The 16,609-nt window shown below is 42.5% G+C and overlaps 1 protein-coding gene across 1 annotated transcript in view; it reads left to right on the forward strand.

Moving 5' to 3' along the window:
- The window catches only part of CACNB4 (calcium channel, voltage-dependent, beta 4 subunit), a 277,854-nt gene that overhangs the window by 213,596 nt on the left and 47,649 nt on the right, over positions 1–16,609 (forward strand). Inside the window, exons 6-9 of the mRNA XM_015429029.1 lie at positions 902–978; positions 2,001–2,020; positions 2,112–2,192; positions 7,896–7,954. Of these exons, the coding sequence (XP_015284515.1) occupies positions 902–978; positions 2,001–2,020; positions 2,112–2,192; positions 7,896–7,954 (237 nt within the window). The remainder of the gene's footprint in view (positions 1–901; positions 979–2,000; positions 2,021–2,111; positions 2,193–7,895; positions 7,955–16,609) is intronic.

Raw genomic sequence — 16,609 nt, forward strand, 5'->3', positions numbered from 1 at the left:
TGGCACCGGCACTGCCCTTTATTTCCATATGTCAGAGCAAGCTGTACCTTGAAGCATGCAACTGCTGAAGTCGACGCAGTTCTGTGTCACTGCACAATTAGGGCACAGCAAAACTGGGTGATTAGGTGATAGGGAATTAGGTTGTGGAGAACTGTGTGCAGCTAAATAGTTAGGAACCAGTAGGACAATGATGGGGAGGGGAGGTGGCATGGCGTAGCCCAATCTCATCAGATCTCAGAAGCTAAGCAGGGCCAGTACTTGAATGGGAGGCCACCAACGAAGACTCTACATATAAAGGCGATGGGAAACCACCTCTGCTTCTCACTTGCCTTGAAAGCCCCTTGCTGGGTCGCCGTAAGTTGGTTGCGAATTGACAGCACTTATGTAGAGACATGGGATGACGATCTATCCCTTTCATACCACTGAATGTATTGAGCTGCCTTATATCAAGTCAGGCAATTGGTCCACTGAGAACAGATTGTCCACCTAGACTAGTAGTAGCTCTTTCCCACCCTTGCTTGCAAATCACATACTTTACTAGTGAGATACCCTTCCTCACTGAGTACGCAATGGGACTGCTGAATAGTGTCTCTATGACTAATGCAGGCACTTGTACAGTCATTTTAGTATTGTGAGTCTCTTACAATGCAATCCCAAGAACAGTGTTCTGGGAGTAAACCCCATCAAATAGACTTTAGTAGGATTCTGAGACCTGCTTAGGATTTCACTGTTAGTCTATCGATAGGACTGTTCTCTACACTTTTATATCCACTCTATGAAATAAAGAATGGAAATGTTTCATGGATTTGTGCATTCTTCTGTAGGGTGTAAATGTTTTTGAAAGCCTTTTGAGTTTCATGACAATGCTCAAAGTATTAAATGGGGCATCTCTACAATGTAGGAAATCAAGTGGGAATTCTTCTTCAAGCCTTGGAGAAATGGTGTCTGGAACATTTCGAGCTACTCCCACTTCCACTGGTGAGTTTTCATGTCTCTTAAAGAGAAATAATTACAACTTGGAAACATGGTTTTGAATTGCGTTGTAGAATACAATATGTTGTGTGATTCTCCTGTACAGCCTGTATGCTTGATAGCCAGACTTATTTAGGGTTCAGGTACAAGCCTTATTAAAATAAATGGGAAGTTGTTAAAATGGTGCTTGTCTGTTTCATTACCAATAAAAATGTGTAGGTGATGCTTGATGCATGCTGTCCAACAAACATGCATAGGTGTGATATGCACAGGGGTAATAGGCATGGAGAAATCAGCATTGCTAATGAGACAGGAAACCCAGGTTTCGATTCAGTCCAGGTGGATGCCTTGTCTTGAGCTTCATTATCAATTGCAGTTCAGAAGTCTCTCTTTCTAATCTCCCTTTGATATTTCTTTGTAAGAGAACTGCTACTTTTAGATCAGCAATTGAATGCCCTAGAAGGTTAAAATGTTCCCCCATTGGTTTTTGAATGTTGTGGTTCCTCATGTCAGACTTAAGTCCATTAATTCTTTGTCAAAGGGACTGGCCTGTTTGTCCAGTGTAGAGGGTGGAAAGGCATTGTTGACACATAATGGCATAAATCACATTAGAGGATGAGCAGGAATATGAACCTGAGATGGTATGGCTGATGTTGCTGGGTCCACTAATGATGTTGCTAGGATCTATATAAGAGCAAAGTTGACATCTTGGTTTGTTGCAGGCCTTGGTACCAGAGTCCATGTTACTGTTAAGTAGTTTGTCATTGCGAGTGGTAAGTTGTTTTAGGTTAGCAGGCTGTCTGTATGCAAGAAAAGGTCACACACACACACCCCGCCCAGCCCTGAAAAGGTTGCCCTGAATGCATTCATTAAAAATCATTGCCCCTTTGGAGGAGAGTTGATGTAAAGATTCATGTTCACTAATGCTGGTCTTCAGCTTGTTTTGGCTACTATTATGTTAAATGTGCATATTTGTCTCTTGTATGATTGCTTTATGACTAAACAAAATATATTTTTTTATCTTTCAGCAAAACAGAAACAGAAAGTGGTAAGTATATTAATACTATCCTGTAGTTGCTAGAATTTGCATAGAGTGCCTGTTCAGTATTATACACTTACTGGACATTTTTCTCTCTCAGACAGAACATATTCCTCCCTATGATGTGGTACCATCCATGAGGCCTGTTGTCCTAGTTGGCCCCTCACTAAAAGGCTATGAGGTACACACTTTGATTTGCACCTATTGAACTGAACTGTCTAGCCGTCTTCAAAATATTTTAAGCAAAATGTATAATCCATTATTTGAATGTAGTAACTGCCTGTCTGGAGCTGTATCTAAAAATTGGGAGTCTCTTCAGAGCTTAACCAATATTTACCCTTTCCAAAATAGGCCAATAGCACAATGGCCAGCCCACACTTAATGGAGGGGGATAAGGGAAATCAAAGAACAGTGTGTTCAAAGTAGGTGGCCTTGCCCTAGTGGTATTTGTGTTCTCTGCTTTAAAAAAAATGTTTTGTTAATTAAAATATTTATAGACTGCCTTTCCCCATCTGGCAGACGAAGGCAGTTTTCAGAAGTCTGTTAATAAAAGTAACAAAATCATGAAAAGTGTCATACAGTCCATTAATAAAGCAGAAAATATATCCTGCTAGGAAGAGGCACATTTATCCTTTAAAGAACTATGGGAGTTTTTCAAAGCAGAAATTTGCAAGGTGATAGAGGAATCAGGATAAGGGAACAGGCTTGCTCGTGTTTGTCACTTATTTTTAATGGAACAAAATACCCCAGATCATGGGGTGGGGGAGAGTTATACAATATACTCATTTATATGAATGGGACCTAAATCAGTTTGGATCATGGCCAAAAGGTAGGGAGTCCAAAACCAAACAAAGGTTAGTGAAAAGGAGGGCCAATATTAAAACCTTTCCATAAAAAATAAAAAGAGGTACATGTATTTATTAATAATAACAAATTTTAAAACATATATAGAGGCCCATTTGCAACCAATATATATAAAATATTATATAACAATATCCAGGGCTTACAAAGTTGACCTTACGCGTTTCGGCCAAATAGGCCTTCTTCAGAGGTCATACATAAGTGGCGAGATAATTATATTTACATAAACACAATCAATAATATATACAAAGTATAAATTCAATGAGGACCATAAAGAAGATTGTTCAAAAGTAAAATCACCAGGCACAAGGTAAGTATGCACATAAGGCCTTTAAAGTGCAATCACTAGCCCAGTGATTATAAATTTGTGGTCCAAAAATGTCCTTCTTTGATTGTGTGTTGCCACAGCATTCATAAGTAAAAAGCAGTGTAGGGAGACCAGGCCTCACTTTTCTTTGCCCTCTACCACTTGGCAGTGCAATAGAGAAAAAGTTGTGGGATACTTGGTTCGTGCCAGTAGTGTGAGGCCACTTCCAACAGATACTCAGAAATTGTATCACCAATGTGATGCTCTAGGATTCAAACAAAACTCTATACAACTTTGTCCAAATCACAGAGCATCATGTCAGCATCACATGAATGATGTGATGTCACTTCCAGGTATTCACCAGAATTGGATTTGTGGCATTGATGTGATGTCTCCCCCCTCCCCCCCCCCCCCCCCCCCTTGCTGGTAGGCAGCCCTACCTAAAGGCCAAATGTTTATTGACAGTTTTTTATTGAGAACCAGAAAACAGAGACTGGTTGAGTGGGGATTCCAGCATTCAAAGAAGTGAACTCTGTTACTTAACATCCTAGCCCCCAGTTCTCATCTCTCTCTGCCCTTCCTGACCTATTTCTCTCCCCTCATTTCTGGATGATTGGTTATCACATGGTAAATGCATGGATATTATCTATTCATTACATAGGTTCCATGTGTCTTTCCTCAAGGCAACATGTCTGATTTGATGATATCACACTTTCCCAACACACAACCTGCAGTATTTTATCACCTGGAAAGCATAATTGTCCCCTATCACATCCCTTTTCTTATGCCTAACTAGGTTTTTGGCTGATGGAATTCACTGCCATGTAGGGTGGAGGCAAATAATTGTTACCAATTTTCCCCACACTGCAGCCCCCCTATTATATTGTTGATTTAAGTAGAAACTTTATATGTTTCTCTTCTAGAGACCTGCTCGAGGCAGTTCTCAAAGTAAAAACAATACAACAATAAAATCATAAAAGAAACAAACATTAAAACATAAAGGAAAAAAGTCATAAAGCTGACCAACATTAAAACCAGCTGGGAGCTCACTGGGGGCATAAGTACATAACACTTTGCTCTCTACTGTCAGGGATCCACCAGTTTCCTGGGGTAGGCGTTTTGGGAACACAGCAGGTTGCAGTAGGAAGAAAGTTCCTTTCTGTAAGTGCTGCTTTTGTAGCAGAGGATCCAGCCTATAACTATTGCAAGTGGTGTGCAGAATGTGACCACTGCAGTGTGACCCATAACGTGTAGCAGCTGTGCATCACATGACTTCTCTAGTGCCCACAATGCCTCCATTGGTTTCTGAACTTTTCTCTTTATGGTTACATTTTATTACATTTTTAAAAAGTACTAACCTCACTGACAGTGTGTACTGAAGCTAAAGCACTCTTCCAACATTTTTTAAAAGTTTGAAAAGCACTAACATAAGGAAGTCTCTTCCCTTCCACACAGCCCATCCTTTATTTTCTTTTTATATATACAAATAAACAATTTATTAACCAAGTATCTAACAATATGTGATACTTGAATCTATAAATACATATACAAAATACAAAAACATTAAAAGGAAGGAGAGAAGGAATGGAAAGAAGGAATTTCTTACAAGTCCTTCCTGCATTAGAAAAGAGCAAAGGTGACCTTTAAAACTGTAATTGAAACGAGACATTGTATCTGCAAGCGTGTCATCCACATTTTCTGATACAGCACAAATGTGGGGGGCAGAGAAAGGGCAGGACTTGGAGACTATCAGCAGCTGGACTTGAGAGGTGCTTAACTCCTTTCTGTGCCCACTAATTGTCTTCTACAAATCTCTGAGGCTCTTTTCTTCTGGCCAGTCTCACTTCTGATTCTTGAGCCCTGCTAGGTAAGAAACCTTTTGGAACTGTTCTGTCATAATTAATCAGTTGTACGTCAAGCAAACAAATTGGTTGAAAATGTCATTGTTATTTATATTGTTCTGGAATGTTAAATTTAATGACATTCACCCTACGTTTTTAAAATATTTTATCTCTGTAATTTATATTAGCATGGGTTTAGATGGGCTGTTAATTTATCTCACTGTGTATATATGTTAAAGAAACCCCCAGCTGGTAATGGATGGGAAGTTACATGCAGTGTTGAACCAGTAGGCTGGGAGGTGGTTTAAGCTGATTTTCCCCTGCCTCTGTTAGCATTGTTCATGATGGAATTTGGAATCTCCAGGCATTATTATAATGATAAATCATAACTGGGGAGTGCCCCCTTTCTCCCTAAGACCTGGCTCCAGACTGACATTTTTCTGTGAGTGCCAGGGTTTCCACCCGCAGAGTGTAGTTACCCCTTTCTCCTGTGGCAGCCTGACGCCCTCCCCCAACACACAGTTTTGTTCCTGGAGGTCCCATGGTCTCCAGGAATAGGATGCGGGGGGGAGCTTCTTTGGATGCTGTGAGATGCTGGGGAAGAGAAACACATGCTCCATGGGTGGAAATCCTTGCTCCTGTGGAAATGCTAGTCTGTATCCAAGCCATCACATTCCCTTGCAAATTGTATGCTCTCTTCCCTTGCAAATGCTCACCCAGTCGTGCTTGTTAAATTTAAATTTAAAAATTTGAACAGCAACATGGCTGTCCCCCATAGCAAGGCTTCCTCTTTTCCTTTACATTTGTTAGCTACAGGTCAGCTGTCATGCTGGTGCTGAACTTAGGCTAGTGAACATGTAATACTAAAGATAAAATCCAGGTGAGATGTATGTTTATCATCTGGAAGAATCCCAAAGCATTTCGATTAACTCTAATCCAATTTCCTCATTCTCTCCTGTGTTGTAGAGATAAAGCTCTAGATAGGATCAGGCTGCTAGATTATAATATAGACATTATAATATTAGATGTTTCCCGTGTATGAAGCTTATGCTTCTACATAGGCCCTAGGTGGTCACAGATAAAAACCAGAGGCCATGACTGAGAAGTATTGTATTTGTTGTGTTATGAACTGACATTTAGCAGAGTTCTCATTTTCAGCTTTTCAGTTAAAATTGTGTTTTTGCTTAGGGATAAAATATGTCTTCAAATGCTTGTTGACTTTATTGGGTCTTGTACAGCTTGTTCAGTTAAAAGCCCACCTGATTTAATTAAATATATATATTAAGGACTGCTACTTAAGTTCTCCTTCTCTATAAGAGATAGTTAAGGAGAAAAACCTGGCTTACGTTTCATGGGACCAACTAATGTGGTGTCACGAAACTGGCATATATCTTGCCACTCCTTGCACGGAATGTGGAGTTTTCCTGCTTTCCTCTCTGTTACCACAGTCCCTTTCAACCCATAGAAAGATCATTCCCAAGGCCACAGGACCTGTACGGAGGAGTAGCCGGACAAACTGGGGGTGGGGCGGGCTGGAGAGAGGAAGGAGAAGAGGGTGAAATTGTTTCTCCTTCCAAGTGCAACTCTGCTGAAGGAAGGAGCTGATTTCATTCCCTTATCTCTTTTCACTCCAGCCCACTGATCTACACAATTGACCTCTTTTCCTGCTTGACTCCATGCATTGATGGACATTGCTCAACTGCTTTGCCACCTGTAATAAAAAGAAGTTTTGTATTAATATTGATTGTTTTAGTATGCTTTTATCTCATAGATACAGAGCTTATTTGGTATAAAAATTTTCAGTACACGAACATCCAATGTTTATGTTCTGCTAAAGATGGAGCCAGATTCTGCTAGTGGAAAGAACACAGGATGTGTCTCTTCTGTCCGTGGGATGCTTCTTGCATCAGAGGAAAGCTCCACTATTTGTGAAACAGAAACATTGGATCCACCTGAAATATACATTAAATGCCTGCCAGTGAGGCATAGTGAATAGAATATGGGATAGAAAAATCTTAGTGCAAGTTCTTCTTCATCTAAACTTTCTTGCAGGCATTTCATATAAAAATGATAAGCCGCATATGCAGCGATGATGGAAAGACCCAGCCATAGAGAGTGTGCGTGCACATGCACACACATCATAAATATAAGAGGTGGATATTAAAATGACTATAATTCAGACAAAAAAATAAAGCCTGCACCTGTAAAAGCAACGTTTCTGAAACAGGAACAATTGCCTGCAAGAACAGCAGATGCTCTGTGGTTGTTCAGACTAAGGGCACATCTTGTGAAGGGCGAAACCCTCCTGCTACCCTCTAATGGTGACAATTGATAAAACTCTCAGAAAATTCATTTTAATTCATACCTTAATCCCCCCCCCCCCCAATACACACCCTTCCTTCTCCACAGGTCAAAAATCCTAATCAGACTCAATCCTGACCTCTAACCCCCTTAAATTTTCTGTTGGTTTCTGGCAAGGTTTAGAGGTGGATATAATAACAGGGATGGATTGCCATAATGTTTCACTAAACCCATTCTATTCTTGTGTAAATGAAGATAGCAGAGCAAATGACATATGGGTGGTCTTCCACTTGTCAGATGTTGGGATGAATCAGAAAACCTGCAGCCACTTGCTGCAATGTGTCTAATTGTGTCAGTGCAGCTAGAAATGATCTGACAGTCTGCGTTTAAAGGAGAGCTAACCTACGGGCAACATTGCAGTGCAAACATTTATTATTGGTGTAAACGGCAATGTCCTTACTTTCCACTTTTTTTCTTACTTTGGGCTTCTCTCTCTCTCTCTCTCTCTCTCTCTCTCTCTCTCTCTCTCTCTCTTGTCCATCTTCTTTCCTCCATCTTCCTCATCCCTGACAAGGTGACAGACATGATGCAGAAAGCCCTCTTTGACTTCTTGAAGCACAGGTTTGATGGGAGGTGAGAAAAATAAGGTTCTTCTTCATGTCCCCATGTGTTAAATAATTTTTCTCCTATTCCAGATGACGTCAAATGTATATTTCAGTACTGTGTGCACGCGCATATTTGCTTGACATTAAAATATAGCTATATCTTGGCTTTTGGCAATCCTGCTACCTGGTGACTCTACAATCTATCACTGCACAGAATCTGTTCTGTTAGGGATTCAGCAGTGTAGGTGGGCTAGAACTTCATGGCTTTCTGTAGTAGCTAAAATCAGACATAGATTGTTGTAGGTACCTTATTATTTGATGCCTGTTTGGTAGGAGAGGTGGCTTCATGCCTAATGGTTTCATAACATAGGCTGGACTTCTGCTCCCTGTCACCTCGTCTTCTGCTTTTTTACTGCTTCATTTAAGCTTCTTTTCCTGAATGTTCTCTTTCCCACAAGCCGTGCCCTACTCTGTTTACCTGGGTAGTTTTCTGTCCCTCTAACAGCAGTGCTACACTTCCGAGTTGGGAAAGAGAAGAAAAGAATGGCTCTCTAGAGGAGATGTACATTTCCTAATTTGAATTTTAGTAAATACTCTTTTGGCAACTGCTAGACCCCAGACAGTGCCCAAGATGCTTACCTGGTAATGGTCACAACCAAACAAAGAGAGAATCACAGAAACAGCTATCACAAATAAGAACAAACCATGACAGACTAATAATAATTACTTCCAAAAGCATTTTGGTAATTTTATATAATTTCCACTTAAATACTGCAAAACATGCCAAGTTATTCAGTGTGTAGCATAGAAAAATACAATCTCTATTTGATATTAATTCAAAAAGATTCACTCAATAGTGTTAAGCCCTTATTACAAAAATTAATAAAAGGGAAGAGTCTTCTAAGGAGTAAGGGAGGCATTCAATATACACAAATCATAGCAGCTTCAAATCCTGTTGAGAAGCGTCCTGCATTCAAATCAAAGCAGCTTCAAGTCCTGTTGGTAACGGTCCTGTGACACAGATGCCTGCTTGAAGCTGTGTTTCAACAGACTTCTTCACGGCAGGAAAAGCACATCACATTCCTTTCACTATTGAAAACATGTCAAGAAATTTAAACAAAGTTACATCTCCGATCCTGCATCATTTTACAAAGCTTTATGGAAACATACTTACAGTTGATAGCTGCAAAACGAACATAAGAAAATTTCTGATGCTGCTCCATTCCATGAAAGTTGGTAAAGCGACAGACTCCTATAGCAAATATTTTAAACACACCCAAAGATCATGCACAATAGCTGGAAATACCATAACATTTGCAGTCTTAATGGGAAAACATCCTGGCATAACTGTAACTCAAACAACCTTAACTCATACAACTCATTTCAGGTGACTCTGGATGCCAATGCACATATGTGACAATGTCTAAGGCCTGCATTTAGGACTTAGGAAACACTACTATGAGTACCGGGTAAGGAAGAGGCAAAGGGGTGGCAGCAAGGACACCTCACAAGATGTCAGGCCTTGAGTTTTCCATTACAAACACTGCATCTTTGAAAAGATTCTCGAGTGCTACTCAAGAAACAAGATGTCAGGGAACACAGGTGTCATCCCAAGGCACTATCCCCTTCCTCAACACAATCTTTACCAGGTTGTGCCACCTAAGATGAAAGGAGCTGCGGTGGCTCAAGTGGTTAAGACGCTGAACTGCAGGCTGTGGAAGGTCGGTAGTTCAGCAGTTCAAGACCCGAGTGTGCCGTATGATGGAGTGAGCTCACGTCTCTAGTTCCAACTCCTGCCAACCTAGCAGTTCGAAAGCAAGAAATTGCAAGTAGATAAATAGGTACCACTTCGGTGGGAAGGTAACAGCGTTCCGTGCGCCTTGGTGTTTAGGCCACGTGACCACGGAAACGTTTTCGGACAGCGCTGGCTCTTAGGCTTTGAAACGGAGATGAGCACCGCAACCCTAGAGTCGGATTCGACTGGCTTTCGAGCAAGGGAACCTTTACCTTTACCACCTAAGTTCAGTTGAATGTTGAGTTAGTTTAAGTAGAAATCATAAAACGCTTCTAAGGGCAAGTTCCTCAATGTGTACATGTGTGCTTAGAATTGGCAGTAACTAGAAATATAAAGGACAAGTAGGGGACCCACAAGACTTGTGGAGGGATCCTATCCTCCCTCCCAGCTTGTTTACCGGGCCAGTCTCTTGCCAGCTAGCCTGCCTGCAGCATAGCCGCCTCCCCCTACCTGGATCACATGAATGGTCAGCAATGGGTGGTGGGGCAACCTCCCCCACCCTGTCTACCTGCAGTACCACCACTTCCACCAGCCTGGCTCCTCCCTCCTGGCGATAAACTCGGAGTGTGAGAATCCTGGCAGGCGTGCTCTCCACTGCTGCTCCTCTCACGCACTCACTTGCTCACCTGCCCCCTCCTCCTGCTCTGCCTGGTGCCCACCTACCTGCCTCTCCCCCTGCCCCTGCACTGATCTGCCTACCCTCCTGGATGCCCTGTGCTGCTGCTGCATCTACTCACTGCCCTTCACTTAATCATTCACCCATCTTCCTGGCTTATCCTTTCTCAAAATGGCTACTGAGACCTCACAAGAAAATGTTGCAGCATCTTGGCGGGGGGGGGGGGGCTCTTTAAAAGTCTCCTGACTTTTCCCTTTCATTTTCAGATTGTTTTGCAAAGATGGGTGTTCCATCAGGTGTGCAGGAAAATCTTTTGTTTCCCTATATGGTCCTAATCTCTGGATCTAAGGATCCTTAGCCGGGGCCATATTGTAAATTACATAAAATGACAAGCGGGGAACTCACAAGGACTTGCAATAGTCATCTCATTTCCCTCTCCCCCACTATTTTCTCTTTCCTTTTCCTGAAAGCTACCATAGCCTATCCCCTTTTCTTGTCTCCTTCTCTCCTTTCCACCCATAAGCCAACCTTCTTCTATCTGTTCCCTGTCTTCAGCTTTTCCTCCTTCCCTGCCCCTGGCAGCATCTCCCCAGGAAAACTGTCTGAATTGCACAGTATTGGCAGCACGGTAGGGAACCTGCAAGAAGTATAGGAGTGGATCTCATTTCCCCTGTATCCTCCTCCCAACACTATTTCCTTTTTACCTGCTCCAGGCTTCCACCCATATCTTCACCTTTCCCTCCTTCCTTCTCTCCTTCCCACCCACCCACCCACCAACTTACTTTTATCTGCCCTGCCCCCATCTACAGCTATATGTATTATTTATTTATTTCATACCCCGTCTTTATCCACAATGACTTTTGTGGGGTTTTTACTGTTGAACAGTAACAAGCAGTCAGTCCTGGATGAGTCACGCAAATCACATGGTCCATCAGTGGATATTAGCCACAAGGTATAGATAGGGGCTCTGGGGCAAGTGATGCTCTGTCTTCTTGGTGCTTGGGGGGGTCAACAGTGGGAGGGCTTCTAATGTCCTGGCCCCACTGCTGGACCTCCTGATGGCACTGGTATTTCTGGCCACTGTGTGACACAGAGTGTTGGACTGGATGGGCCTTTGGCCTGATCCAACATTGGCGTCTCTTATGTTCTTATGTTCTTACGTTCTTATGTTCTTATGTTCCTGGTGGTTGCTGCCAGGTCTGGCCTCACTGAGTGCTCCCTCAACAGTCAAAACAGCCCTGGAAAGGGTCTTACCTCTGCCTCTGTCTCTTACTAAGAAAAACCAAGGCTTGAAGACTTGCAATACTGTTATTGTCAGCAACCCCCACAATAGCCACTGGCATTCGTTTCTTAAAGCTATAGGCACTTCCTCTGTTTTTTGTGGGTGTTAACTCTCTGGTGTTTCTCTTTGTTTTTAGATTTCAGATTTTTTTGTACACCTGAGGCTTTTTCCAGGTTTATACATCTATCTTGTCTGTTCATGGCTCCAATCTCTGGATTTAATATCCATAGATTTGGCCATGTTGAGAATTAGATATATTGATTATGTTTAAATTTTGTTCGAATGTGTGAATACATGTTGTTCAGGTCACATACCCCTGATCTAAAATATCTGACACTAAGAATTTATGAGCTTTGAGGTCACCAAAGTGCAGCAGCATGTGTCTTGACAAAGAGGGGAGGTTGGTATATACCAGCCTCCAGTCTGCAGCTGTCACTTAGTAGGAGCAGCCAGGAAGTGCACACCGCACACCTCTTTGAATCCTCCCTGCCTATGTTTCGTATTAAATTAATAACAATCAGTAAGGGGGAGGGGACAAAATAAGGAGAGTGCCACTTTCCAATCCCAAATGGAGTAGGTTCACAAATGAAATTTTACTGACTTCCCTTTTCCAGAGCATCCCCCCCCCCCAATGCTCTCTGATAAGTTGCTGCTGAGAATCAAGGGACTCTCCAGAAGAAGAAGAAGAGGAGGAGGAGGAGGAGGAGGAGATTGGATTTATACCCCGTCCTTCACTTGGAGTCTCAGAGCGGCTTACAAACTCCTTTCCCTTCCCCTCCCCACAACAGACACCCTGTGAGGTGGGTGGGGCTGAGAGAACTCTGACACAAACTGCTCTTTTTCAAGGACAGCTGTGCCAGAGCTTGTGAGTGACCCAAGGTCACATCAGCAGGTGCAAGTGGAGGAGTGGGGAATCAAACCCGGTTCTCCCAGATTAGCGTCCGCACACTTAACCACTACACCAAACTGGTGTATGCCAGAACAATATGCCATGTACTGGGGGCTGCAGTGAGAAGAGTGGATTGTTCGGAATCATACCCCTCACAGACTTTGTGCTGCTCACACAAGATTGGGTGAAGGTTAGCTGATTACTCATTCTTCCTGAAGGCCCCCCCACCCCTTCAGCAGTTACCAGCAGGCACTACACAAAACAACCATACTCTGAGAGGTTATGCCCATGTGGCAGTGGGACAATAGTAGGGTTGTCAGGTCCTACTTGGCTGCCGGTTGGGGGACTCCCAATCCTTCCTTTTCTTCTGGTGCATGTGCAAAGTGTGCACATCGCTATGACATCACCCAGAAGCGACATCATTGCATTTCTGACGTTGGGGGCAACGCTCTAGGTTTTGAGCAAAACTCTATGTTTTTGGGGGGCCCTCAAAACCATCGAATTTCCCCTAAACTTTGAGTGTTGCCCCCGATGTCAGAAACACGATGACGTCACTCCCAGGTGGCATCATCGCACCGGCAGCGCTGGCAGTGGGCTTCTTGGGGGGATCGGGCTTCCCCTGCCAGCCAGTTGGGCTGTGGCAGATTGGGGCCCTTGAAATCAGGAGGTCCCCTGGCCCCACCGGGGAAATGGCAACCCTAGAAAATAGAGACTATAGATCATATCCTACTTGATTGCTGCATCCATTCAGAGTACAGAAGGCCCCCCACTATGGCACATGGTATATTGCTTTTGAAGGTCCCATAACTCTAAGCAGTGGCTTTTTAATGCAGTAGGTGAGGGGATTGTTAGGTGAAGATGGTAAAGATCACCTCTATGGACTTGTGGAAGCGATGGATAGATGGATTTGTTTACCAAAATAAGAAGGAACCACCACCACCCATTAAAAATCAGAGTCCTTTGAATAATACTATTGACATACTTAATCCCAAATTGCTATTTGTAGGATTAATCCAGGCATCTTTACGTTTGACGCATTTATAAAACTGAATGTGAACTCAAAATAAACCTGATCACAACCTGGCACTCGAGTACCTATTGGGAATACAAAAAAATTTAAACAGCGTGCAAAATATAGTGCTGAGGGCAGCCAATACGTGCTTAGTAGTGAGAAATAAAACTGGAGCTTAGAAAAGAAGGTGCCCAGAAAGTAAGAGGTGACCTCAGCCTGCGTATAAAAAAAAAGACACAGCCATCCAAGCACATAAAAAATGGATGTTTTTCTTTCCTGAAAGAGATGTGTGCTGAGTTTATAAAATAAAAACTTTTTAGGAGAACAGATTTTGAGTCCAGTGGAACCTTTAAGACCAACAAAGTTTAATTCTGGGTATAAGCTTTTGTGTGATGAAGTGTGCATGGACACAAAAGCTTATACCCAGAATTAAACTTTGTTTATCTTAAAGGTGCCACTGGACTCAAACTTGTTCTGTTGCTTCAGACCAACACAGCTACCCACCTGAAACATTTTAGGAGAGTACATCTTAATTTCTATTTCTATTTTTTTCCCCTAGATCTGGAGGAGTGCCATTAAAACTGCTTTGGATTCATTATGACAAAAATATCTTTTTTTTTAAATGCTTCCCAAATGTTTGTTTATAACATATTGTATAATAGGAAGTCTGTATCTTACCATTACTAACCAATATATTCCTCTCGGTTTGGAACAGAGAGATCATAGCTCAGTAGTAAGAGTACATTATTTACATATAGAAAATCCCAGGTCCAATCCACTGCTTCTCCAGTTAAAGGACCTCAGATAGGATGGCTGGGAAAGACCTCTCTCTCCCTGCTACCTTATCTACTGCTACTGATCTAGTACAATTGTTCGCCTTCCCTTCCTCCAAGGGGTTTATAGCAACATTCAGGGCTTTTTTTGTAGAAAAAGCCCAGCAGGAACTCATTAGCATAACAGGCCATACCCAACAACAGGAACTCATTAGCATATTAGGCCACACCTTGACAGCACAGCTCATTCGCATATTAGGCCACACCCCCATGTTACCAGAAGCGTGGTCATCCAGCCACACCTACCTTTTGCTTCTTATTCTCTTTATCTTGTTTGTTGTCAAAACCCAGGGCTTTTTGCATGTTAGGCCACACACCCCTAATTGTAGCCAATCCTAATGAGTTTCTGCTGTTGCGTGTGGCCTATTATGCTAATAAGTTCCTGCTGGGCTTTTTCTACAAAAATAGCCCTGGTTAAGATGCTGAACTGCAGGCTGTGGAAGGTCAGAAGTTCAGCAGTTCGAGACCCTGGTGCCGCATGATGGAGTGAGCTCCCATCTCTAGTTCCAGCTCCTGCCAACCTAGCAGTTTGCAAGCAAGAAATTGCAAGTAGATAAATAGGTACCACTTCGGTGGGAAAGTAACAGCGTTCCGTGCGCCTTGGTGTTTAGTCATGCCAGCCACATGACCATGGAAACATCTTCGGACAGCGCTGGCTTTTCGGCTTTGAAACGGAGATGAGCACCACCACCCTAGAGTCGGATTCGACTGGCTTTCGAGCAAGGGAACCTTTACCTTTTACTTTCCTAGTCTCAAAAAATTTTGCCTCTCACTTTTTCTCCAGCCTCACTCAACAACAAAAACTGGAGATTTTAAAAAAAATTTTTTTCTAAAACTTCAGAATACTTTGGGAGACCAGTGTCTCTTAACAGCGATTAAATAGTCCTAAAACAGTTGGCCTGACAGGCTGGTGTGGTCATCCCTGAGGTGGAAAACCTATTCTTTTCACTTGTTTTGACTCATCTGATAGCATTAAAATATTTCAACCAGTCATAAAGATGGTGCCTATGGAATACAGGATCTTTTTTAAAAAAAAATAGTGTTGAATGAAATACATAACTCAAGGCAGACTTTTAACCTGAGTTGCTGACAAGTGTTCAGAATTCTAGTAGTTCTTACTCTGAAGTTACTGCGTGGTGTACAATTTTAACTCCACATGCATTGTTGTTAATAGTAACTTGCCCCTTCCTGTGCATGTATCAAAGCTCAGCATAATAGTAGCTAGTAGTAGTTCTTGCTGTGTCAGACATTAAGGAACATTACAGTTTCTTTTTCTTTCAGAAGAAATCCTGCTGTTTATTGGTAACTGTTGCAAACCTATTGTTGTTTCTATTATGGAAAAATTACATTTTGTCATAGAATTATGTGTATGTGCTTGGATCCCGCCTAGAATTTACACAGGTGTGTGTGGGGGGATTTTTGTTGTTTGCTACACTCCTGTGGCAACATGCCTGTCAAGGAGTTCCAGGCTGAACCCCGTGGGTCCCCAGGGCAGCTGCACACAAGTAAACAGGCTGCTGTTTAATTTTTTAAAAGATTTATAAAGTTTATTTCAATTTTTGTCAGTATGATAGCTTAATCTATAGCCAACACAGTACTCTAAAACCAAGCAGCGAGCGAGAAAAAGAAAAGTAGATTACCAATCTACCACTTTTTGGAATTTGGGTTACATGGCACAAATTTTAAATTCAAGAATCAAAGGCCAAAGCCTCAGGCATTCTCTATGTTGCTAGCAATTGCAATTCAAGCAGATCATAGTTCAGGCCCTTTAGTCTGTCGAAATCGCAGCTTATTCTCTCTTTTCAGGGCCTCAGCTCAGTGATAGTTTTTGGGCCCAGCAACATCAAGTGATGATGACATCCAATCAGGATGCATTTTCAGGTGAAGCCTCTAGAAGATTACCATATCACCCCCGGCTCTCCCCCTTCCATCACGGAAGCTCTCGTAAGAAGCTAATCACCACACTTCCATCTCTGGCCTTGAAGATAAGAGCATGTAGGCCAAGAGACCAATTAGTAACACCTGCAAGATGGACCAGGCTGTTACTGTTCACATTAACCGTTGAGGGGAAGCCAGGGGTGCTTTGCCTCACAATGCTCCACATTATCGTTCTGGGCGGGGTCATTTCCTGCAGGAGTACACAGGAGTGGAGCTCTGGCAGTAAAGAGTCCAGGGGGTGGGCACATGCAACAAGCCCCACCCCCTGCTTCCAGCAGCCCTCAGTCAGAGCAAGAAGCAGCCAGGTAAGTTGTAGAG

Source organism: Gekko japonicus, unplaced genomic scaffold (assembly GCF_001447785.1).
Source record: "Gekko japonicus isolate JY-2015 unplaced genomic scaffold, Gekko_japonicus_V1.1 scaffold1508, whole genome shotgun sequence".
Lineage (NCBI taxonomy): Eukaryota > Metazoa > Chordata > Lepidosauria > Squamata > Gekkonidae > Gekko > Gekko japonicus.